This window comes from Aulonocara sp. 'chitande type north' Nkhata Bay, linkage group LG6 (assembly GCF_057382095.1).
Source record: "Aulonocara sp. 'chitande type north' Nkhata Bay isolate Kocher_YH1m ecotype deep benthic linkage group LG6, A_spYH_male_GT1.1, whole genome shotgun sequence".
Classification (NCBI taxonomy): domain Eukaryota; kingdom Metazoa; phylum Chordata; class Actinopteri; order Cichliformes; family Cichlidae; genus Aulonocara; species Aulonocara sp. 'chitande type north' Nkhata Bay.
Genome location: NC_141349.1, coordinates 24,715,422 through 24,740,375, shown reverse-complemented (window position 1 = coordinate 24,740,375; position 24,954 = coordinate 24,715,422). Strand labels below are relative to the sequence as shown.

The window sequence follows — 24,954 nt, the reverse complement described above, 5'->3', positions numbered from 1 at the left end:
GGCTATGGTTTGCATGAGCTCCCCAAAACTGCACAACAGAAGATTAGAAAAATGTTGCCTGATCTAATGAGTCTCGATTTCTGCCGTGACATTGAGGCGATAGTGTCCGAATTTGGCATCGAAAACATGAAAGCATGGCTCCCTTCTGCCGTGTATAAGCGGTTCAGGCTGCTGATGGTGTAATGTTGTTTGGGATATTTTCACAGCACTCTTTAGGTACAGCTAACAAAGTGGCTGCTGAGTGAGCAGTGTTGCAGTGTATATTTGTTTTTGCATAAATATTACAATGTTACAGAAGAATTCCTGAAATTCACCTCTGGAAAATAATAATTTTATTCCTTATAAACTCCTAGCATGTGAACATTTTTTCAGTAAAAGCAGTGGTGCCTGGAGTCTATGTTAGCAGTGAATGGATAGCTAATAAGCATATAGTATTTGTTTATTTGTTATCACAGTATCGAACAGTGTCAACACACATTACTGCAGATCTAACTATTAAGAATAAGGGTTCCATAAATGCCAGAAAACGGCAAATCTTTGGGTTCAAATAAGGCTTATTTTGCAAAAAAAAAAAAGAAGTCATAGTTATATAACTGTATAGCTAATATAACTAATATGGAGCTATGTCAAAGAAACCCACACAGTGTCTCCCCCCTTGGTTTATAATGTTTGCAGCTTGCTGCATGTTGAGGCTTCTTTCTGATTTCTGGTTTTGTGACTTTTGAAGAAGTTTTTTGCGGCTCTGAGTTGCCTGAGCTCGACATTGCAGGCTGGTAATGATGTTTTGCCACATACTGAGTATTGTGTGAATGTCACAGCGTTACTACTAATTGGCCAGTCTGGCCTTTTACAAATGTTTTGTATAGTCTGTGTCCACACTGTTCGCTCCAGCCGTCTGTACAGTTCCCAGATCTCAGCACAGTGAAACACCTTTGAACAAGCATGCATTTGTTATTGCATAAGTGTCATTGTAGCATGGAACAAAGTGTGAAAGGCTTTTCCGAGAGTTGTTGGAGAAAAATTAGGTGCTTTTTAGGGAAAGTTGTCACTACCAAAGGTTTATATGTGTGAGTTATTCTCTCGTCCTCTGTGGCTCCAGGTGCAGGCGGACTTTGAGTTCTTCCGCATCCAGGCGGAGGAGAGGGAGCGTGAAACGGAAGCAGAGCTAAGAAAAGAGTTTGAGGAAAAGCTCCAGGGTGCGCAGGAAAACCTGCAGGAGGCCAAGGCCCAGATCAGTGTTGCCCAGGAGGAAAACCTGAGACTGAGCAAAGAACTGGAGAATGCTGAGGAGCAGATCCAGCAACTGGATGCCAAGTGCGAGGAGCTCCAGAAAACAGTCGTTGATGAGGAGAAAAACAGGAAGAAGGAGGATAGGCAAAGAGAAGATGAGGAGGAAAAGAAGAAGGAGGAGGAGGAGAGGAAAATGGAGCAGTGTGAGGAAAGGATTAAAGCCCTCCTGGAGGAGCTAAAGGCACTAAAGGAGGAGAGGGGTCGAGCGGAGGAGGAGAAGAGGCGAGCCGTGAAGGAGGAGAGGGAGCAATGGGAGCAAAAGGTGAACGATCTAAACGAGGAGGGAGAGGAAATGAGGAAGAAGATAGAGGCGGAGTGGAGGGAAGAGCGGCAGAGGTGGGAGGAGAGGGAAGAGGAGGAGAAGAAAGGGATGCACAGCGCTCTGCGGGAGAGGGTGAAGAGGGCCGAGGCAGAGGTGGAGAGTCACCTGGAGAGGCTAGCCGAGAGCAAGAGAAACACAGTGAAGCTGCAAGAGCGAATACAGGTACGCGCCTTTTCTCTCGTCCCTGCGTGCATAATCCAACGCTGGGAAGGGAAATTGAAATGTTGCAGCTTCCTGTCTCTGATGCGCCCAGCTAATAGTGTTGATGGGAAAGAAGGGACTGAAGTAGAAGCAGAGCTGGGGGGTGGAGGGTGAGCGGGGGTGGGGGAGGCATCTTGCTTGTCTAACCACAAGCTGCCTTCCCTGAGTGTTATTCCCACTGCCAACTAGCTGCTAATGAGGAGCAGGATAGATTCGCTGCACCACCTCACGCATGAGCATTAAGAAGCCCTGTGAGAGCTGGCATGGAGCTGACATGCAGTAAGTCCTCACAGCAGACCATTAAAGGCTCGCAGCTGGGCAAGACAGCACCCTGACTCACCACATTTCATCCCTCATTTTTTTTTCTGTTTGTCTGATTGTGTTCACTCCCTCCTCCCTCATCTGTGTCAAATTTGCTGTCAGCCTCTCTCTCTCTCTTTCTCGTCTGTTTCTTTTTCCTTTTCTATTCCCTCGTGGCCTTTTGTCAACATGCAGTACTATTCCGCATCGCCTGACCTTAATTGCCCTCATGCTAAACTCCTTCCTGGCCTTTATCCCTCCCTTGCAGGACTTGGAGGAAGAGCTGGAGCTGGATCGCAGGCGTGTGTCTGAGGCCGAGGGCGTGGCCAAGCGGGCTGAAGAGGAGCTCGCTGTAGCCAAGGAGCGGCTGCTGCTGCAGGAAGACGAGCTGCAGAGCAGAGCAGGTAGTCTGCCTCTCGCACCTGTCAATCTTACCTGCCCTGCTCGAAGCGAGCTTGCAAAAACTGAAGCTGTGCCAGGTGCACGTCCCCATTCCTCATTCAAACCCGCCGTTAATTAAGTTTTCCACTCACGCTGCCATAATATGTAGAGAAAATGTAACAAATTATTCATTCCTGCTCAAAGGCAAACAGTTTCATCAAACTGGCATCTCACCCCGTCAGCACAAAACTCTGAGTTTTATTTATTGCACAGTAATGGGTTTTAATTCAAACCCTTCCTCAGTCAGAACTGGTCAGATGATCCATTCTGCTTCTGCTATAGACGATCAATCAATCACTTTTGTGTGTTAGAGGAGCTGCTGAATCGAGGAGGCTGTGAGGTGTGTGTGTGCACTGAAATGGAGGAGCTGAGGAGCCAGGTGAGTCGTCTGCAGAGTAGGAACAGAGAGCTGGAGCTGCAGAGCAGCGGCCGCAACAGCGACCACGCCAGGCAGATACGCCAGGTAAGCACGCATACACATGCACATATGGTAAAACTGCAATGTGGACAAAAATATAAGCACAGCATGAATGAGTGTGCTGTGTTGTGTGTTTATAGCACGCTGAAGCACTGTCCAGTTTGCGCTCAGAGATGGTGAGAGCCCAGACAGAAGAGCTGCGTCGCATTCAGAAGCACGCGGACGACGAGCGGGACAAACTGCAGAAGGAGATCGAAAAAGAACGAGAGAGCCTGCGGAGGGAGCGGGAGCAGGAGAGGGATCAGTTCGAGAAGGAAAGGAACCGAATACGGCGAGAAAGAGACGAGGAAAAGGAAGCGCACCACAGACAGCTGGAAGAGGTCAAGGATCGTGTGAGGAGAGAGAAGGAGGAAGAGGTGGACCGCCTGCGCAAAGAGCTGGAAGTGGAGAGGGTCCGCATTCGTTCCCAGCTCGACAAGAACATCGAACAGGTCGAGGCGGAGAGAGCCGGCGTGCAGCTGAAGCTGGAGGAGGAGAAGAAGAGGCTGGCGGAGAAGGCCGAGGAGGACAGGAAGCGACTGAAGGAGCAGGTGCGGAAGGCGATAGAGGAGGTGATGAGGAGACACGCGGCTGAATTAAACGGCGTCCAAGAAGCTCTGAGCTCTGAGAAGAAAACCAACCAAGAGGTCAGCATGTGTCGGCACACAAAGAGTTCTCTGCATTTAACTTTAACAGACATCATCAGTGATCATAACAGGAGAAATCAGGTTAGAGAGGAAAACTGGAGAAAGAAGCTGCATTTTTGATACCACTTAGTGACCTGACCTGTTTGGCTACTATATTTAAAAACTGAGGCTATATATCATAAATGAGCATTAGTAATTTTGCACTGGAACCCAGTGAGATGGTGCTAAGAAGTAAGAGGAGACTGGCTCTGTATTAGGACCAGACACAGATTCTTTATAATGTGCACTGCTTGCATCTCAAATTTAAAAACGTCCTGCTGTGGAATCCGAAAAACACAGCCTTCATTATTTTTAGTTTTAGTCACTCTTTGGATGTAATTATTTTTGATATGAGCACAAACCGTTGCCAACACAGTAAAAATCTCCCTGCCTGAAGTCAACCACATACCGTAAGCCATGAGGGTCGAGGCAAAAGTTCACCCATTTAATCCACAAACCTGAGAAAAAGTTTGCGCGGCTCGGGCCACCGAGGAGCGTCGACAGTAACCAGGTTACTGAAGTTCACAGAAACGCAGCGCCTGAGTTGCACAGTCGAGCCTCAGCGGGGGTGCTGCCTAATTAAAACAGAGCTTCTAAATATTTTGGGCTTGCGTCGCTTGTCAGCAACTGACGATGTTGAACAAAAGTTTCCTCTTTTTTTAACCTGAATATCTTCAGAGTAATTTGAAAGAAAGGGATTGTGGGAAAAAATCTGTGAACGATTATGTTTGTGTAGCAAAAATGCTTTCCTTTGATCCAGTTAATTCTCTTGTGACCCCCCTAGGGAGAGTTCTCGCCCCCGGATTGAACCAAAAGAGAAATTTAATAGACGTTTTTTGCTCCCAGTAAATGTAGAAATTTAAAGATTTTATCATATAATTGCCTACCCTTTGAGCCCTCTTATCATGTTCACTTCATTATTACTAATTATTAATTAGGCTCACTTGTAAGAAGATGACAGAAGGGTAGGGTCGAGTGTTAAAAAGGAGATTCTTTGCTAATGTAATAATAGTTTTGATGAGGATGAATGTTTTTATGAAGGTGTGCGTGCGTTTGGAAGAGGAGAGGAGAGCTGCTGAGGAGCTACGCAGCAGGATGGAGAAGGAAAGAGAGGAGCTGAGGACGAAACTGAAAGATGCCACCAGTGAGGTTAGAAGTCAGGTTACGCTAACTGAGAGTAAAACATCAGCTGTAGTTCCTGTGACATGTGAAGAGAAAGAGATATGTTCCTGTGATCTCAGATCTGTAGGTTGGAGTCACTGATCCACCATAAAGACAAGAAAGACAAGGCGACCCCCGATGCTCCATCCTCGGGTGGACCGCAGTGCTCCCGTCTGGAGGAAGAGCTCCATCAGGCTCGGAGTCGATTGGCTCGCATTCAGGACGAGGCCGAGAGGCAGCGGGACAGGCACCAGAGAGAGATCGCATCCCTGAAAGCTGACAGGCATCGGCTGGAGGAAAAAGTCCTGGAGCAGAGCCGGATGAACACGGAGAGGAGTCTTCTAGAGCAAAACCAGAAGCACACAGAGGACCGGATCAGGTAGCAGATCAAACACAGACCTTCCAAAGCTGCTCAGGCTTCCATTACAAAGTCTGCTTGTAATCAGCCCCCCCGCTCACCTAAATGATCTTTGGGAAACATCAGAGTCAGGAAGGAAATCACTCGAATTGAAGCTCGTTTCAAGTTTGAATAAACTTTATTGACTTGGACCGTGTTGTAACAGAGCTAACGCACGCCAAGGAATTAGATGTAGCAGCAGAAAAAATTGTGTGAGCTGGTAAACGGTGTCGGCACATTAATGAAAATTAAATCAATATCACCAATTAGTCTGCCCTCCCCGACAGATGTATTTTATTAGCCTGTTTTTCACCATGTGCCGACAGCAATTAGAGCATATGCGCAAACAAAAACCAGCCCTCTGCATTTATTTTAAATGTGTTTGATCACTCGAAACTATCAGTTTACACGCAGTTCCCCCTTCAATACATGTCCTTTTTTTTCCCCCTCATTCAAACACACCCATTAAAAACCGACCTGTCAGCTGACGGTATAACAGGTTATCTTATTATCTTAATATGGCAATGCATTAATATAAAACTCAGATTTTATATTTATGGGCTTTATGGAATTGGATGCTCCTCTGCATGTTTGCTGCAAAAAATAAATAGGAACTGCTTTGCAATGTTAGATGGCATATAACCAGAAGACATTTTAACAAGTCATTTTGCATGTAGGTTAGCTGTGTCTCACTCTTTGTTCTGATGCATGCCTCCAGGGCGGAGTGCGAGGATCGTCTCAGAGCAGAGTTCAGGATAGAGATGAACGCCGCCGTCGCCGAGAGCGAACAGAGATGGCAGAGCCGGGAGGAGGAGCTGCAGGCTCAGATCTCTGAGCTGCAGGGTCAGCTCACCGAGCTAGAGTCGCAGGTGAGCCCTCTGCAAATCGAATTATAGAAACCCATTTGTGATGCTTGGCCCTGATTGTCTCTTTAGAAACGTAATCAGGCTGTTTTGCCATTCTGCTTTGGCTTCATTATTCAAATTTTGCCTGAACAGATGAAAAATAATCAGGCGGGTTGGCAGCATAGCTGATATCTTGAATCAGGCATATTTATTTAAAAACAGAGACGTGCAATTAAGGTTCATTCACTGCAAAAGAGCTGCGTGACTCATGTTCTCAGAGCAGCGCTGGGATCCAGCGTTAAAATAAATACGGTGGGATTTCGGCCGCTGGAAGTGCCGTTATGGAAGCTGGGGATCATGGGAGTGGCTGTCCAAACTATTCTTTTCATCTGAGCCAGAGGTCTGAATCATTGTCAGCTTTGCAGCTCTTGCTGAAAACCCACGACCTGCCACACCAGCTTGGCTGAAGAGGCGTGCTGACGCGTTTGTTCAATTGATGATGAATTGGTGTCTTTGTAACGACAGCAAACTGAGACAAAGGGAGACATGTTGTTGAAACATACATACATATTTTCCCCTTTGTAAATCTCTGTTTTGTAAATATGGACAGTGTAATTTTCATGACTTTTCTTTTAGGTTATTATTATGTAATGATTTTAGTGGTCGAGCCCTCTTGGGATCAAATTGGGCTGAATGTTGTGCATGAGTTAAATCGGTTTGACAGCCCTAGACTAACTCTTAATGGAACTGCTGCAATGTTCATAGTTGAGTTGAATATTTTTTTCCCCTCCTGAGGCAAAGATGATGTCATCATCCTGTTTTGACAGACCAATGACCCAAAAAAATATTCAGCTTTCCATCCTAAATGATGGAGAAAAGCATCACTTGCATCCTCAGCAGGGTCATCGGTTGTTTTGGGTCTTTTACATCAGGGGTCCCCAATCCCAGTCCACGAGGGCCGGTGTCCCTGCAGGTTTTAGATCTCACCCTTGGTCAACACACCTGAATCACATGATTAGTTCATTACCAGGCCTCTGGAGAACTTCAAGACACGTTGAGAAGGTAATTTATCCATTTAAATCAGCTGTGATGGATCAAGGACACATCTAAACTGGGACTGGGATTGGGGACCCTTGTTTTACATCCTGTTCTCTGAGCCTGTATCCATGAGATATTAGTCCTATATTGGTTCTGGCTTGTCTGTAGTGATCTGAAGTCATTTGAGGATTTCTTCACTGCTGCTCACACTCTGTTGATGGCTTTTCTTTTTACGTGATAACCCAGAAGCTGTAGGCTTTGCAAAGCAATTCACATTAATCTCCCAATTTGAACACTTGCTTCTTCACCAGTTTGTATTTCCCCCTTTTTCCTATCACTGGCCCATCCAGTCCTTCCAGGTTCCAGAGTGGTCTCTGCAATGTTTTTAGGAAATTTGACTCGGTTTCCCAAGCCCATTTTTATCTCCCACTAACGTGCTGTTCCTAGGAGGCATTTGTAGATTTTCCTGCTTTAATAAATGTGACACATAATCCAAGCGATGGTTTGTACACGCTCTGCCATGGTATTTATTTACTCTAACGGAGCGCTCAAAGCAATTTTTACTTCAGGCCACATTATTCTTCTGTGCCTTAAAGCGCTTTTTAACCATCACACACACACTCACTCAGATGGATGCATCAGGGACAGCAGCCCTTTGCCAAGCTTAGGCCATGCTTCTCTTCCCTTGGCACAAGGGGTATGTCGGAGTTGTTGGCTTCCAGAAGAGGTTAGATGGCCTGGGTAAAAAGTCACACACATGCTAAATTTTAAATTTACATAATACAAATTTACCTGATACATATCCAGGTCAGTTTATTAGCTGTGTTAAGTGCTTTGTAGCCTCTAAAAACAGTTGTGTAAACTCTAATCTTTGCCAAGTCTGAGAACACGACCCTGACTTTGTGTCCATCACGCCTTTGCTTTGTCTTGTAGCTTTCTGTATGGCAGAAATCCTGCATTTCAAACTTGAATGAGGACTTTAAAAGATGTGGGTGTTTACGAGGCAAAAAGAGTCTCTCTTATTGTATTTTAAGTGTAGGAAACAACAGCTCTGGATGCGCTCTAGAAAGTTAAAGTCGGGATGTTTCATGTAATCCGTTCAACTTTTTGGGCGTGCGATGCTAAATTGTTGGAGGGCTCTTCTAATTTGTTCCATAAGCCTGCTTATTTATTCTGTTTGAGTATGCACATCCTAAAACAAAAGTGGCATCTCCATTTAATTCTTGCTGCAGACCCATTATCTCAGGATTACTTTGACAGCATGGAGAGCCTTAAAAATCCTTTGCTCCCAATTTGTCACCAATGCAGGCAGAGAAAAAGAAGGCAGGCCAGGGAGATGATTGCCATGTGAATCCTGAAATTGACAAGCTGAGGAAGGAGGTCCAAGACACAAAGGAGATAAACAAGAAACTGAGGGAGCTGCTGCAGGTACGCACATGATGCACAGTCATTTTTAAAAATCCTACGCGCGCCCGTTCATAGATTTTCTCTGTGATGAATAATTTAGCAGCTTTGATGAAAGTGCCGCAGTGAATAGGCAACATTATGTTGGTCTGTGAGTGTGTGTGCGCGTTTACTGCAACAATGGGTTTTTGTGAGCTTAAGAAGAATTGCTGCTGTGGTTCTAAAAAAAAAATGTGTTCATTTGTTGGAGGAGCCCCAAACGCAGTCGCTAGCCGAAGAGAGACACAGTCATGCCATGGCGCTGCAGGCGTTAGAGAGACGGGCAAAAGAAGAGCTGCTGTCTGAGAGGAACAGACTTCAGACAATGCACCACCTGGAGCTGGGTAACACACACACACACACACACACACACACACCCATTAGCATTAGCATAAGCACATGCAGGCATTAACACACTCTGGATAGCATGTACACAGCTACATGAGCAAAATAAGCAAGCACACACACACACACACATGCACAACGATATACACATTGCATTGAGATTATAAATTCAACAGTGAAGTTGCCATTGCCATGGATACACTTCACCATGGCAACAGCAGAAGGGTACCTGTAACAGTGGGGCCCATTGATTTTGTTTTCGGTATGTGGTTTTGTGTGTGTGTGTGTGTGTGTGTGTGTGTGTGTGTGTGTGTGTGTGTGTGTGTGTGTGCAGATAAGCAGCGAGCAGAGCTGACCCAGCAGCACACGGAGTGGAGCAGACAGATGACCCAGAGACACATGCAGCAGATAGAAGACCTACAGGCTCAACTACAGGCGCACACACAAATGATGGCTCTGCAACAGGTAAATCACCCACACCGTGTGCGCACAAACACACACCTCTTGGCCTCAATACCTGTGATTCATTGCCTGTAACTCCAGCAAGTCAACTTCTGTTGTCTACTACTTTATTCGTGTGTGTGTGTGTGTGTGTGAAGGATTTGAAGCAGCAGAACCAGTATCAGGTGTTTGAGCGGCAGCTGGACGAGAGTCGCTGCGCCATGCTGGAGCTGCAGAGAGAAAACGCAGCACTGAAGAAGCAGTTAAAGGAAAGGTAGGGACGGTAACACTGAGTCCATCAGTCAAGGCGAAAGCCATCGATTTTACAGAGAAACTATGAATGTTTGGCATTCACAAAAATACTTTCCACCTAATTTCTTGTCAGTTTAAATAGTTTGATGGAATTGTTTTGCAACTGGGACCAAAGTGACAACTAAATGAATTTGCAGTGAATGGCACACTGGAAGCAGCAACGTAAAATAAGAAATCATGAATGACTTAGCTTAGCGAACCAAGCAAAAACATGGCAGCTAAAGTAAATCGAATGTGTTAATTGTGCCAGAATCAGACATGGACCCAAATGCAGATTAAATCAAATCAACATCAAATCAATTTATTTATATAACACTTTTCACAGGATAAAAACCACAAAGTGCTTCACAGTAATATAAAACAGAAATACATCAAATACATTAATAATAAAACACACAGCACAAATCTAATTAAAAGCCAATCTAAATAAAAGAGTCTTAAGCTGCTTTTTAAAAGAATAAATACAATCAAGGCAACGTAATGATGGAGGGAGAGCATTCCACAACCTGGGGGCCACCGCTCTAAAAGATCTATCACCTCTAGACTTAAAACGAGTTCATAAAAAACTGAGCAAATGGAACAAAAATCAAACAAACTTTATTTTAAAAAGCTGATTACTGTGTTAACAAGCAGGTAGGAACTGAAGGTGAACGGATACCAAAACACAACAGACAAGACACACACAAACCCACACACAGAGAGCTGACTGAGGATGAGACTGCGGTTCGATCCAGACACGGAGCTAATGAGGGCGGGCAGACAGTAACAAAGGAGGGCAAAAAAGAAAGGAAAACATGAAAAATGAAGCAAAACTGCAACAAATTGCTTGAGCAAACTAATGTTCAAAGTAAAAGAGAAAACAACTAAAAGACATGAAGACTAAAACCAAACATGATGACAGAGACAGGGGAGGAAGATAACACCAAGAGCGAACAAACTGGTGAGCTTGTATATTTTTAACTGCACTAGCTGTTCCCAGCTTCTCACAGTCTCTATGTTAAGCCAGCCAAAGCTCCTCCCTGGAGCTTCGCGTTTACCCGTCATCTCATCCAAGTTTGGAGGAAGTTTGCTAAACTTTTCCTTGGAGCTCTGAACACAGACCAGGATGTTGGAAATGAAGTCCCACACCCGAACCCAAACCTGTGACAGCTGCAGAGGAAGAGGACGAAGGAGACAGAATAAAGTCAAAATCCCCCAAAAAACCCAAAAACCCACCAGTCTTACAAATGTTTCTAAACACTCAAGTCACATGACCACAGCAAATTGAGACCCAAAAGGTCTTGGTGCTGCATTTGGACTTGGAAAAAGTAAAAAATATTTGTTACTATAAATAGTAACAAAAGAGTTAAATAATAACATTAGTCATGTGATAGTGTAACAATAATATTCATCTTCTGTAAGCATCGTGAGCTACATTGTTTAACACTTCATTCCACTGTGGACGAAACATCTCCCACAAGTATCTCCTGTGTGGCTACCACAAGAAGCACAGCAGACTTTTATCTTATAACATGTTTTTTCCTGCACCACACTGATTTAATAAGCAGCTGAAGCAGCCTCACGTGTGTCAAAACAACAGGGTTACATTAATATTTGCTGAAACACTTCATTAGCGACACAGCTCGCTATCGTCAATGATCCCAGTTTTTAATTTTTTTTCGCTTGTTTGCGGATTTCTCCAAAACACATGGTGATCATAATTATTTATCATAATTATTGAGAGTCTGGTGTAATATGTAGCTTTCCTGTGACATTCTTTCACAATATATGATAGAAAAAACTAGGATGTAGCTGTTGCTGTGGAAAGAGGTGATTGCTTCCAAACTTCGATACAGTTCAGACAGCGTTGCCTCGAATGTTTCAGTGTTTGTTTCGCAAGGCCTCACTTTACCATTCACCACAATGAAGTTGAGGGGTGAAAAGCAGGAAGGCCCCTACAGTAAAACAGAGAAAAACCCCAAATTAGACGACAACCTGTGAGCAAGCACTTGGCGACAGTGGGAAAGAAAAACTCCCCTTTAACAGGAAGAAATCTCCAGCAGAACCAGAGTCAGGCTCAGGGAGGGGCAGCCATCTGCCATGACATCCAGCACATGATCTAGAAGAGCGGTGTCAAACCCATTTTAGTTTGTTGGCCGCATACAGCTGGTATAATCTTAAGCGGGCTGGTCCATTAAAAAAATGTTGCCCAAGGAAGACCTCCAAATCTTTTCCCCTTTCCTTTAGTGTAAATGCATTTTAAATACATTCACATTTAATGAGCCATCCTTTTATGAAAGTGATGATGAAAAGCCTGGGATGTCTCAAGAAAAATGAGTGCAATTTAAACAGCACCTCTGAGTTTTTCCACATTATTAAAGAAATCTGTCAGCCCTGCTCCGTCGGCTTAACCACTTTCTAAGACATAAATTTGAGAAATGAACCGGCAGCTCATCACTCAGACTTTGTCCTGTAGTTTAACAAACAGAACGTTACAGTTATTAAAAAAAGAGAAGTCCCTCTTTCAGACTCTGACCAGTACATATCTTAAGGGTTGTCCACACAGGAAACGTTTCACTCTTCACACATCGCTTTGTAGCTGGTGCTTGGTTGCCTACGTAACTCTCTAATGTATCTACTACTCTGTCATACGTTAATCAAAGATTTTGAGAAAGGTTTAACTCAGGACCCACCCAGTTTGCATCACCAGTTATTTCGTTCATTATTCCTGCAGTTGCTGAACGTCACAGACTTTCTGTGGTCTCGGATTGTCGCTGGTAACTTCCTGTGTGGATATCCTTTTACTTCAGTCCTCTTCTTATTCTTCTCCTCCTTTCGGCTGATCCCTTTTGGGGTTGCCGCGGTTGATCATCTGTCTCCATCTCACTGTATCCCTAGCATCCTCGTCTGTGACACTGACCCTTCACTCATCCACAAATCTTATCTGAGCTCTTCCTCCTGTTGACAGCTCCGTCTTCAGCATCCTTTGTCCAAAATATTCTCTATCCCTCCTCTGCACAAACCATCTCAGCTTCGTCTCTTTTACTGTGTCTCCATACTGTCCCTCTGATATAGACAGAAAAGAAAAATTGACACCTTTGGTCTGGATAAACCTGAGAATTTGGTGTTCAGGGCACGTTGTATGCACCCTCACCTCTCGGGTAAATACTTTGACACTGACATCACAACCATGAGTATCCACTGATACCAATCTGATGCTGTCTTTTCCCTCGCTTCAACAGCTAAGCTGTGAATAATACATTTGTCTGGACACACTTCATAGCTCCAGATATCAGTTGTGAAGCTAAGCTTGGCAAAACTATCTAAGCAACATCTGTTACTGGAGACACATCTGTCTTTACAGCACATCATTCAAAGTTTAGTTAGCTGATGCAAATGGATTATATTAGACTATAGTTATGCAGTTATTTGGCTGGTAGACAACATTACTGAAAATGTACTGTAGTATATGGCAAAATAGTGCAGAGGTATCGTGTACGTCTTCTTTTTGTGTAGATTTTTAGCAACCAGCAAACACCTCTTATTTTGTATTAAAGATGCCACATGCGCCATTGTTTCCACTTTTTTCCTCTGCTGTGTCCTTCTTAGCTCAGTGCAAAAGAATTCAGAGGCCGAAGAGAAAGAAGAGGAAAGCGCAGAAATAAGGAAGAACAGGGACGCCCAGCTGGAGGAAGAAGCACAACGTCTGAAGGAGGAGGTGGAGAAGCTGAGAGTGGAAATGGAGAAACTCGAGGAGTCGCAGAAGCACTGGGACGAGAGAAAAGAGGACGACATCAAAGAGGAGGAGCTGGACGAGGAAAAGAGAAAGGAGCGGGAGGAGGAGAAGAGGCGAGAGGAGGTGGAGGAGATCAGGAGGGAGCACAAGCGGGAGATGCAGAGTTTGGTGTCCGAATACAGCAACGCGCAGAGTCACCTGCAGGCGCGAATCGTGGCCTTGGAGAATGAGTGAGTAGAGGAGAGACCCGAGGAGATAAGACACCCGGAGGGCTGGAGGGGTCGGGGGTGTGTGTGTGCATGTATGGGGGTGAAAAGGTGTGCAGGTATGTGAGAAAGGTGTGTGTTTCTGTATATGATTTAACTGCAGGCTGCGAGAGCGGGAGGAACGCTGCAGGCGGAGGGAGCCTCGATGTGACGACCTGCAGCTGGGGAGACTCCAGGAGAGGCTGACGGAGAGAGACCAGCTCATCAAACGATTAGTGGTGAGAGCACACACAAAAACCATCACATTAACGCAAAACCTATGACTTTTTTAACCCTCAAAGATCCAAAAATGACCGAGTGGGGTGGTTTATGATCCTGTTATTTAAACAGAAGCACTTTTTTTTTTTGAATAGTTCAACTTGTTTTTTATCTACTTATATTTATCTGTGGCAGATATTATAAGTATAGTTTTCTATGGTTAGCATCAGGGCTTCTGCAGCAGTGCATCCCTGTACTCTGGATATGTTAGGCATGCTTCACTGCAAAAATACTTATAGATAGATTTTACTTGGACAACATCAGACACTTTTTAATGTAAAACAGTGAGTATACCTGATACAGTCCCACAAGATATGTTGTTGATTTCAGCACAGTCTGACTGTTCCAACTAACCCTGACAAGAACTGTTAAAAAGTATATGAATCCATTCATCAAAAAACTTCAAATCTAAAATTTCCGCCCATCGTGCCTGTCTTTAGGGCTGTATTCCCTAATTGCATCGAGACAGTCAGATTTAGTTTAGGTTTTTTGGTTTTTGAACTTTCTTTATTGACGATATGAGCATAGATATTACAGAAGATCAAACAACAACAACAGTAGGAGAAAAAGGATGTTAAAGAACATAATACAGACAGATTTTTCATGCCTTGGATTTGTTAAAGTTGTCAATAAAGGGTTGTGATATCCCAAAGAATAAGTCCCAATTTTCCCTTTTCCAGCTGTAAGTGGTTAGTTACATCTCTCAGCAGGGTTAGCTGGGTCGGTGGTTTGTTTTGCTTTCAATTCAACAGAAAAAGTCTTTGTATCAGCAGCAAGAGCACAAACTGAACCAATATATACCGATTATTTCACAATTCTAAGGTTGCCACCCTAAACCCAAATGGTGCCAGAAAAAACAGGTGACATCAGACAAAAAAATGAAGTATCTGTGATCAGTTTTGGTGGTTTGTTGTAAAAGAATGGGAATGAGTTTGCATACATCTGAAAATATCCGATTTGGGATGATCAAACACATTCAGTTTTTTCAGACATGTAGAGGAACACGCTGTGCAGTGTCACACCTAGAATCAGAGCTTTCATTATGAAATCACATAAGTAAAACTCTGCTTTATTTTGTACCTTTTTATTTTCATTTACTACAATATTTAGTAATTTAACCGCTTTTATAGTAAAAAGAATTTTCTTTCCTGTATGAGAGACCTCAGAGAATATAAAAAACATTTTTTGCGCAATTTTGGGGTTTGTCCTTCTAACCTAAATGTGATAGTTAGTGTTGGAAAATTACAACCATTTCACCCATAATGCTTAACAACATACATCTAATTTATTTACTGGTTTGTAAAAAACTACACACAACTTTCCGTTGCTCTTGCCATGCCAATGGGCCAATTTGTGTTAGAAATAAAATAATATGAAAAGTTTCAGGAGAACTAGAAGTCGACAAACTCACGAAACATCACAACAGTAGTTTAAATAAAGGAGAAAAAAAGGGGCAAAAGGAACCAAATAACAAAAAGATGCTACAAAAAATAATAAAAAATAAATCCAAGACAGAAGACTAAAGCTCTACTGGTTTTCAAAAGAATCCAAAAATACTACAAAGAGAGCAGAAACTAAACCGAGCACAAACAGGAAATGGTAACCTGTCAGGATCACAGCCGAGAAACACGGGCTGGAAATAGACAGACTGAAATACAACCGGGAGAAGGCGAGGACTGCGAAACGGAGAACTAAATGACTGATTAAGCACATGTAAAACCAATAAGAGTGAAGAAGAAAATCACAGTGGAGCGAAGAAGACAGAGACAGGAAGTAAAACTAACAGAGACACAGTGTGACTCGCAAAAGGAAAAAAGTAAAAGAGTCTGATGTTTATTATTTATTCATCATCTGTGCCATAGAACTCCATTGTTGCACTTGCAGACACACACACACACACACACACACACACACACACACACACACACACACACACACACACACACACAGCAAATATGTATAAATACTCGGCAGAAAATAGTCCTCATTAATTACCCTATTTACTCCTGTTTGAATAATGATTGCTGAAAACTACAGTGCCCATTAGTTTTAGGAAATGAGTCAGTCTTTTAAACAATAAGACTTTATAATTGTGGCCTTTTTTTAAAAATAGTGCTGACTGCCACAGCTGGCCTGTCAAAGTTGGCTAGTTGAGGCTTTTTAATGGATTTGCTAACAAAATGAATCTTTAAATGTTTGTATTGTCTCTTTAGATGAGAGACAGATGCAGCTAAAAGAAGTATGTGTGTAAACTTTTTCCCCCCAAAGCAATACAGCTAATATAGCTAAGTATTAATACACTACATGGACAAATATATTGGACCACCCCTGTGTTTTCGGCCCCATTGCCACCGAGGCGTAAAAGCCACCAATGCTCTGCTGACTGAATAACTGCAGCACTCCAAACTTGCTCTGTCATTAAAATCGGCACAAACATTGTGCGCCAGGAGCTTCTTGATATGGGCTTCCATGGCCAAGCTCCACCTGTAAGTGGAATGTATAGGTGGTGATGTACAGTACTTTTATCTTATCTTACTGATCCGCTGATGGGCTTTTCTTCATCTTTGGGAACACCACAATGGAAAAAAATATAAGCAAGTTTTCTGGAGGTTAAAGATAAGATTTGCTTAGATGAGCCTGTGCCCTACAACCTGCCCATGTGCATTACTACTTTTCTTTCATCATTTTCTTTTTGGTTAAAAAGGTAATCATTGCATTGATCAATCATTGATTTTGGAAGCACTACAGTAGTGCTTTAGTTACTGCACTAAAACCTGATGACACCCTTGCAGAATCTGCGCTGAGGTTTGGCCCGAGCACCAGGAACTTCATGGCTTCCATGACCTTCCATTTTTCTTTAGCAGAGGACTTGAACAAAATGAGCAAAGGTCCACGTGTTGGATAACTTGATTAACTGGCTACAGTAAAAGTATAACCAACATAAAAGATGTGTTAAAAAAGTTACATGAACACTTAAATTAACTTACATCTTGCCCGTTGTCTGATATACACAACTGTATGGGTCAGCATTAAAACACGCGGTGTAGCACAGACTCACTGCAGTGATTCCTCTTGACGTATCTTTAGCATAATGTTGCCTTGTATTGATTTCTTAGCAGTTGCTTTGTTTTCCTCTGGAGACTGAGGTGGTCCAAGGTCCCATCTGACTGCAGCATCCCTGGTTTGATTTCCTTCAAAGTGTTTAGTTGCTAAAACTCACTCTCTAAAGAAAAAAATATACCAAAAAAATAATCTTTTAAACACAGACAGACTGATTATAGCAGCTGCTCTGATCCAAACTCTAACAGTAGCAAGCTAAAAATCAAAATCACACAGTGTGTTGAGACTGGGAGTTAAAAATCTGGCTGCATAAATGAGCATTTTTCCCAAACCATAAATATTTAAATGACTCAGACTAAACCCAGTGGAACAGTGCCTTCATTAATCATCAGCGGTCATGTGTGCGTAGGAGAAAACTACATTTTTCAGTGTCCTCTGACTGAGTGCTGCATCTACCATCTGTGTGACGTGAGGCAGCTTAGCAAACATTTACACCCTCCAGACACAACTCAAACCCTACAACAAGAACAACAACAGAAACAATTGTGAATAAGGCCAGTGAAAGTCCTTCCTCGTCCTCCTTGCCTCCAGGAAGAGAGGCATCAGCTGCAGCTCTACCCTCCTGTTGCCGGGGACAACAGTAGCCTCGGGCTCCGTGACAGCAAGTCCCGCCCCGGGAGCATCACGCCAACCACGATGGTGAGTTTGTGTGTTCGGCTCACGCGCGTGAGAGTGAGCCTCCATCCAACCAGAAGGGCTCGCTGGGCCGAAGCCGGCTTCGGTTTCTGGGGCACGAAACAGTGAAACGCAGAAGTTCGCCCACTCACCACGTCACCAGTGTGCCTGCCCTCCCTGCAATAACTCCATCATCACTCGGCTTTTACTAACATTGCATTTGGCAACTAAAGACGCAGATGTGTGAAAGATGTGGGAACTTATATTATGCAGCTCTTTTTTTTTTTTTTTTTAGTTTGACCTGTTATCAGCTGACGTGCAAACATGATGAAATCGATTTTGAGGCGTTCGCGTCTTTAATCAAAGCTTCTCAGGAGTGTGACTAATAAATCGAGGCTGCTGTAAAGTGCAGGATTCTGTGTGCCTTCACTTGCACTTGTTTGGTGTCAGTCGTGGATTTGTGCTTACCGACCATCTGGCGTGGTACATTTAAAAATGCTGACACGCATCATCACCTGCAGCCTGTCGACAGGCTCCTATGATGGCTGCGGGCCACCAACTTTTGTATTTATGTCCATGCATTTGTTACTGAGAAGTTTCAGTAAAACTACACTTATTTCGGGATGTGTCTTCTTCTCCTGTAACGCCTAAACACTGAACACTTCAGACTCTGCTGTTTCGTTTTAATATAAATCATAAAGGACATAAAACATTTTCCTTAACTGCCGATTTAATCAAACTTACTACTTAAAGATAAAATGTGCATTTAGCTGGGGACTATTTTCAGAGTATGATTTAATACATGTGTAGTATTTACAGGACAGAATATGTGGCTGAAAATGAACTATGGTGGCCTTCATAATAACTGAACACGTGTGGCTTTACTAATTTCACTCATTTCACTAAATTGACTAGTGGGCACTTGCTTTGCAACATAAACTTACCAACATAACACTAACATAAACTAATTTTAAGAGTGGTCTTGCGTAGTAGTTCTCCAGGTTTTCTGAAGGTCTCTTAGTCTTTCTTTGAACATTTGCAGCTTTTTTTCATTTTCATTTTTCAGTCCAATGTACCCGAGTTTTCACGCTCAGATGGATGTTTGTTTTTCTTTGTTTGTTGTTTGTTCAAATGGCATTGGATGAACCAGTGTCCTGACTACACAAAGAACTCGTTTTAAATTTAGGAGACTTTTGCAAAAACATTTATTCAAGTTCTTTATTTGAGTCTATGAAAACTACCAAAGATACCACAGTAAGCCAAAAGCCTATATCTCAGTAAACCCATCTACAGCAGACGAACATTATCTGAAAGTTATATCTTTAAGAAATAGGGAAAAAATACAGCAAAGACTTGATACGGCACCTGAAAGATGCTCCTGGCCCTTCAGTAGATCCGTCTATGTTTCACTGAATCCTCATCACAAGTGGTCCCAGTTGAAGGGTGGCTGTCAAGAAGCCATTCTTAAGGAAGGGAAATAGGTTGAAAAGGCTGAGTTATGCCAAATGAAACAAGAAATGGACTGAAAATCTGTGGCAACATATCTCATCAAATAATTACTCCAAATTTAAACATTTTGCTTCAAACTTTTGTCAGTATGTATGCATGAGGTCAGGAGAGAGGCACAACAGTGAGTCTCTACAGACATCTAGAAAACATGATGGAGGGTCTGTCATAGTTGGCCGGTGGTTTTGGAGAGCTTGTCAAAATTGATTATGAATGCAAAAAAGTGCCGTGAGATTTTGATCCACCATCTGGAAAGAATCAGACTGGCAACAGTTTCATTTTTCATCATGACAGAGAATGAAGGAAAAGGCAGCCAACATCCAAAGAAGAGCTTTGAATGTCCTAAACTATTCTTGAGGACCACTTAAAGGAATAACAAGAACGCTTGTCTAATAGAGTTCAGCTGTGTTGAAGAATAAAGGTGGTCAAACCAAATATTGACTTTCAAGCTTATTAGACTTCTGCAACCTCTGTTATCTCTATTCTTGTTTGCGCGTTTCTATAAATCAATGCACCTATTTCCCATTTTTCTTGCAAAAAATAAAGAAATGAAGGGCCACTCACGACATTTACACAACATTGTACATTTTTTTAAATATAGGTTGGTTGTCTAAACAGCCAAATTCAAGCCAGAAGCTCAAGCTTCAGACTGCTCTAAATTCTCAGTTTTGCTTTTTTCTCCTCTTGGATCTGCGAGGCAGCTCTGGCTGTGAGCACAGACACCTTGGCCATCTGCTGTTTGGATCTTTTGCTTTTGAGTAGCAGCCAATCAGAAGAAAGTTGGCTGACCTTAAAGAGAGAGGAGCTTCAACAGCTTGTTTCAGACAGAAGATGAACCAAGGCTCTGCACCAACACCCAGTAAAAGCTAAATATAAATGGTAAATGGTAAATGGCCTGTATTTGTATAGCGCTTTTCTAGTCCCTAAGGACCCCAAAGCGCTTTACACAACCTGTCATCCACCCATTCACACACACATTCACACACTGGTGTGTGAATGTGTGTGTAAGCACTGTTTTGAACTGTCAGTCATGCAAAGCTGTCCAAGAATAAAATATGTGGGCCTGGATGTGAGAGCGAAGCCTCCTTTAAACAGATATGTGCTTGTAAATATGCACAATTTGCAAGTAGGAGATTTTCTAGCTTACAGGCCACTTGTAGTCTGAGTGCAACTAACCAATCATTTGTTTGAGCAACAAAAGAGAGACTGATTTTGCCCCATTAGTCATAAATCGCAACCAGTGGGTCCAGATTTCTGCTGGTTATACTGAGCGCTCTGAAAAACTGATCCTTTTTTTTTTTAAACTCTAACCTATGTGTCAATTTTTATTTATTTATTTTTTTCCACAGAGGAAACGTGCCGAGTCGCCTCCTCGTGTCACCAGCATCTCCACGGCCGGCACTTACAACAGGAGCATCTTTGTGCCCCACTCCTCCTCCTCCTCCTCGTCTTCCTCCTCCCCCTCCGTCCATCAGCACTCCTCCTCAACCCTCCCCCACCAGTCCTCCTCCCACCCTCAAACCTCGCCCCACTACTCCACCTCCTCTCTCCCACACAAACACACGTCCCTCCCCCTCACCCAGCATTCCTCGCCCTCCCTCTCTCGCTCCGCCAGAACCCGGACCTCCTGCATCCCACCGACGCCGGCGCCGACGGCACCTCTCCCCGTCTGCCCCTCGCCTCAGACGGGCATCCGATACGTGTCCCCCTCCTGCCTGGACCCACACGTACACCTGCAGGCCCACTCAATCAGGTATGAATGTTTTGATTCAGCCAGCTGACTTCCTCAGGGTGAGATAAGAAACCAAAAATCAAACTTATTTTTAATATTTTTTTACTTTTTGACTTAATCCTTACCAGGGATATCACATGTTCAACAAGTTGTATTAACAACCTTTTGAACTTTATATAAAGATATGAAAATATGATAAAAAGTAGAGGGAGCAATACAACAATAATTCTTAGTGATGACATTAATCAAACTGTTACAACAAGGACTCAGATCGCTGGCATGAACTGGATGTCGGGATTAATCAGCTGTCAGTCTGTGTTAATCTCAGCGCTTAGTTCAAGATGAGCCAGCTGTAGCTGTCCGCTGCAGATCTCTTGATGGAAACCTGCCCTACCAGCAGTCATCACTTTCCATGACAGCGTGGCTGGTGATGTTTCCACATTTGTGACTCTTTGTGTCTGTCATGGTGGCAAAATTTGGTCTCATTCTTGCAAGTACTACTACAAATGCAACTTTAAGTACTGAATAAGTAATTAACTACATCATGATTAATAAATGACGCCGATCATCCCGCTACAGAATCATGTTTTACAACCTTCCTATTCATGTGGATCTTACTTTGACATTTACTGCCAACCTTAATCAGTGTCACATGGGGGCTGGAGCCTATCCCAGTTACCATAGGGCGAGAGGCAGGGTACACCCAGGACAGATGGCCAGTCTCTCACAGGGCTAACACACAGAGAGACAAACAACTATTCACACTCATGGGCAATTTAGAATCACCAATTAACCTAACCCCACTAACTGCATGTCTTAGGACTGTGGGAGGAAGTCACAGTACCCGAAGAGAACTCACGCAAACACGTGGCGAACATGCAAATGAGGCAACAGTGCAAACCATTGCTGCAAACATAGACTGTATATAAAAGATAGCACATAGACTCTGTGATGTCACATGTTGGTCTGTCGGCTTTGTGTTTTTGTTAGCTCAGCGGTTTGTGACTCTAATGTGGATCATAATTTACAGACAAACCTTTCATGGTCCATGAGTCCATGAATTAATCAGAACAGGGTTTACGGAGGTCGTGGATCAAGACAGATGAAACAATGCAGTCACAAAAAGTCTAATTAAGACAGACATTTTGAAGAGGGATGTTATCCTGACCTTGTGTACTCATTGCTGTGTGATCATGTAATAATCAGTTTATGACTACTGAGGATTTATGCATACAAATACAACAATAATTCTTAGTGACGACATTAAATAAAACGATCCAAGGTTCACCTTGCTAATGCCAGGTTTGATCCCGTCTTGTCTTCAGAACTGTCAGATTTGTCGGCTGCACATCCATAACGTGACTCGCCCCTATTAACACATCCAAGTGGTTCTCTGTTGGTGACTGTGGAGGCCATTTGAGTTCAGTGAACTCAAAGTCATGTTCAGTACAATATTTTATTGTCCAGTTTTGATGAGCCTTCCCCAACTGTAGCCTCAGTTTCTTGTTCTTAGCTGCTGTAGCACGCCTCCTGTTACTGTAGTTTTCTCCTCTGACCTTTGTCATCAACGAGACATTTTCTAACAGAGAGCTGCCGCTCACTGGATATTGTCTCTTTTTCAAACCATTCTCTGTAAAATAAAAGGAGAGTCCCAGCAGATCAGACGCTTCAGCCTTTCAAGCACCAACTACCATACCAAATTTAAAGTAACTTAAATCACCTTTCTTCCCCATTCTGATGCTCAATTTGAACTTCAGGAGGTGGTCTTGACCATGTCTACATACCTAAAGGCATTGAGTTGCTGCCATTTTATCGGCTGATCATTTTCACTCATGCAACACTTTATTCTTTAAAAACACCTGAACATGCTGGAGCTTGAGCCACAGACCTTCCAATTGGTACACAGCCCACTCTTCCTCATGAACCACAGATGTACCAAAGGTCTAACAGCTGTAATATAGTGTAAATACCAGTGAGGTGACGTCTTGTCCTAAAGAAGGTATTCAGTAAATGTCAGTCTTTATAAGCTGAAACAGTCATGGTCCTGCTGCTTTCCTTTCTCTCTTTTCTGACTGCAATTGAACACCTTAGCATAACAACTAAAGGTGTAATTGTGTAATTAACCTGTAATAAATGTCATTTAATTCAAAATTGTAATGTAATTATATTTGCATACAAATACTTAAACGTAGACACACTACCATAAGGGGGTAAGTCGAGTTTTTACAGGAACAAGGAAGTAATTATACTGTAATTACTTATTATTATTAGCATTATTACTATGTAAATTTAGGACTCCATAAGTAATTTTAAGTATGAGGTAACTAATTTGGAATAAAAACAATGTGTTCCCATCTTACATCGCACACTGTACTTTTCAGGGCACAAATTGCCTTAATTTTGTCTTTTTACTTTTTTTATTCAATATTCATTAAGTAGATGTACATGATGGATATTCTATTATTTACCTTTTTGCTTACGCTGTAGTTTAAATCCCTGTAAAAACCTCTGACTTCTTACCAACTTTATTCTAGTGTACCTACCTTAAAGTAGTAGTATGCGGATATAATAACATTTTAATTTCAAATAAAATCCTTTGAGATTTGTTTTAATTACAGGGGAATTATGCCCTTAGTCGTGGGACGTGTTATAAAATGTTACGAATGTTTTTCTTCCTGTCATGTTTCTGAATTAGTTGTGATTAAAACACTAAACCTGTCTGTGTCTTGTGTGGTGCAGGGGGCCATACCTGGAGCAGAGGGGGACAGAAGGGCTGAAGCAGGAGTGGTTCACCAAATACTTCTCCTTCTGAGCACAAATGCATACAAGCATACAGACACACACATACACATACAACAGCTGCAGGTACATTTCATATCCACTTCATTGCTTCTTATACACATCTGTTTGCTTCCCAGACTCAAGCACACACACACACACACACACACACACACACACACACACACAGAGAACCTTGAAAACAGACAAACACATCAACAGACATATGGGCTCATCACCAGCAAGGCCATTTCAAACATTGCCTCAAAGCTCAACCAAAAAGTGCTTCTCAAACACATGCCTGACCTCTTCTCAGACATTGGCCTGCCGGATCTTGTTTGTATAGTTTGGAATGTCGCCATATGTTGTTTTTTTTAAAGGACGTCTTCCTTTTTTAATGCAACTGTTGCCCTAATCCCATCGTGTAACGATTCCAGGCAGGTGTTCATTAAGAAAAAAAAAAAAAAAACAGCAACCAAGTGTCTCTTTGCGTATGGAAGCATTGAACATATTCAATCAAGATCCACATCAAAATGGACACACACGACTCACCATACCAAAATGAAGCTTGTTTCAATGCAAAAATGTATAATAATCTTAATGATGAAATTGAATAAACTATTTTGTTTTTGTATGTGCGTCTTTTTTCTGTGTATCACATTCTTTGAGCTTAAGCTCAGATGCTTCTCCGTGGTTCAGGGTATCACTAAAAAGATTCACATCATGTGTCGTTTGTATGACAACGTGCAGTGTACTCCACCCGCTGCAAGTACTGCACAGTAGGTGGATTTATAATGTTGAAGTAGCTGAAATTCTTTACCAGGATGATTTATAATTAGTTGTAAGTTCTGTTGATAAATTACCCAGAAAAATCTGTTACTGACCAATTTATCAAATTAAATAGTCGACATATCAAACAATTTTAACTCGCTGTTCCAAAGACGACCATAATCACCTTTCAGGTATTAGTTAAAATGATTTATAGACTGCTGTTAATCTGACCACTGACTTATTTTTGTCATCTCAGGACTTAAAAGTTATTAACTCAAAGATAATATACATTTTTGTTTTGGAGACATCTCACCTTTCTGGAGGGAAATAGTGTACCAAGCTTTCTTCTTGATGGTTATCCACAGGAATAAACCCAAACTACTTCAAGGCAGTTTAGTTATACTTTGTTTACTACTTGGAGACATGTTTCACAGCTTACTGGGCTCCGAATAATCCACTAGATTTCCTTCTGCTGGCATTTTAATGCAGTACAATACATTCCCTATCAGTTTAA

The 24,954-nt window shown here is 42.6% G+C and overlaps 1 protein-coding gene across 4 annotated transcripts in view; it reads left to right on the top strand.

Moving 5' to 3' along the window:
* fam184b (family with sequence similarity 184 member B) overlaps positions 1–24,303 on the top strand; it is a 31,942-nt gene extending 7,639 nt beyond the window's left edge. For 2 of the 4 annotated variants that reach the window (XM_086295770.1, XM_086295768.1), the window contains exons 3-18: positions 1,100–1,774; positions 2,382–2,517; positions 2,866–3,017; positions 3,113–3,658; positions 4,739–4,846; positions 4,939–5,237; positions 5,974–6,124; positions 8,447–8,566; positions 8,793–8,925; positions 9,261–9,391; positions 9,526–9,641; positions 13,268–13,624; positions 13,764–13,878; positions 17,570–17,677; positions 20,509–20,912; positions 23,631–24,303. In XM_086295770.1, the coding sequence (XP_086151896.1) occupies positions 1,100–1,774; positions 2,382–2,517; positions 2,866–3,017; positions 3,113–3,658; positions 4,739–4,846; positions 4,939–5,237; positions 5,974–6,124; positions 8,447–8,566; positions 8,793–8,925; positions 9,261–9,391; positions 9,526–9,641; positions 13,268–13,624; positions 13,764–13,878; positions 17,570–17,677; positions 20,509–20,912; positions 23,631–23,703 (3,624 nt within the window). In that variant the 3' untranslated portion in view covers positions 23,704–24,303. The remainder of the gene's footprint in view (positions 1–1,099; positions 1,775–2,381; positions 2,518–2,865; positions 3,018–3,112; positions 3,659–4,738; positions 4,847–4,938; positions 5,238–5,973; positions 6,125–8,446; positions 8,567–8,792; positions 8,926–9,260; positions 9,392–9,525; positions 9,642–13,267; positions 13,625–13,763; positions 13,879–17,569; positions 17,678–20,508; positions 20,913–23,630) is intronic. The other 2 variants (XM_086295769.1, XM_086295771.1) reach the window with 2 other exon arrangements.
* The last annotated feature ends 651 nt before the right edge of the window (positions 24,304–24,954 follow it).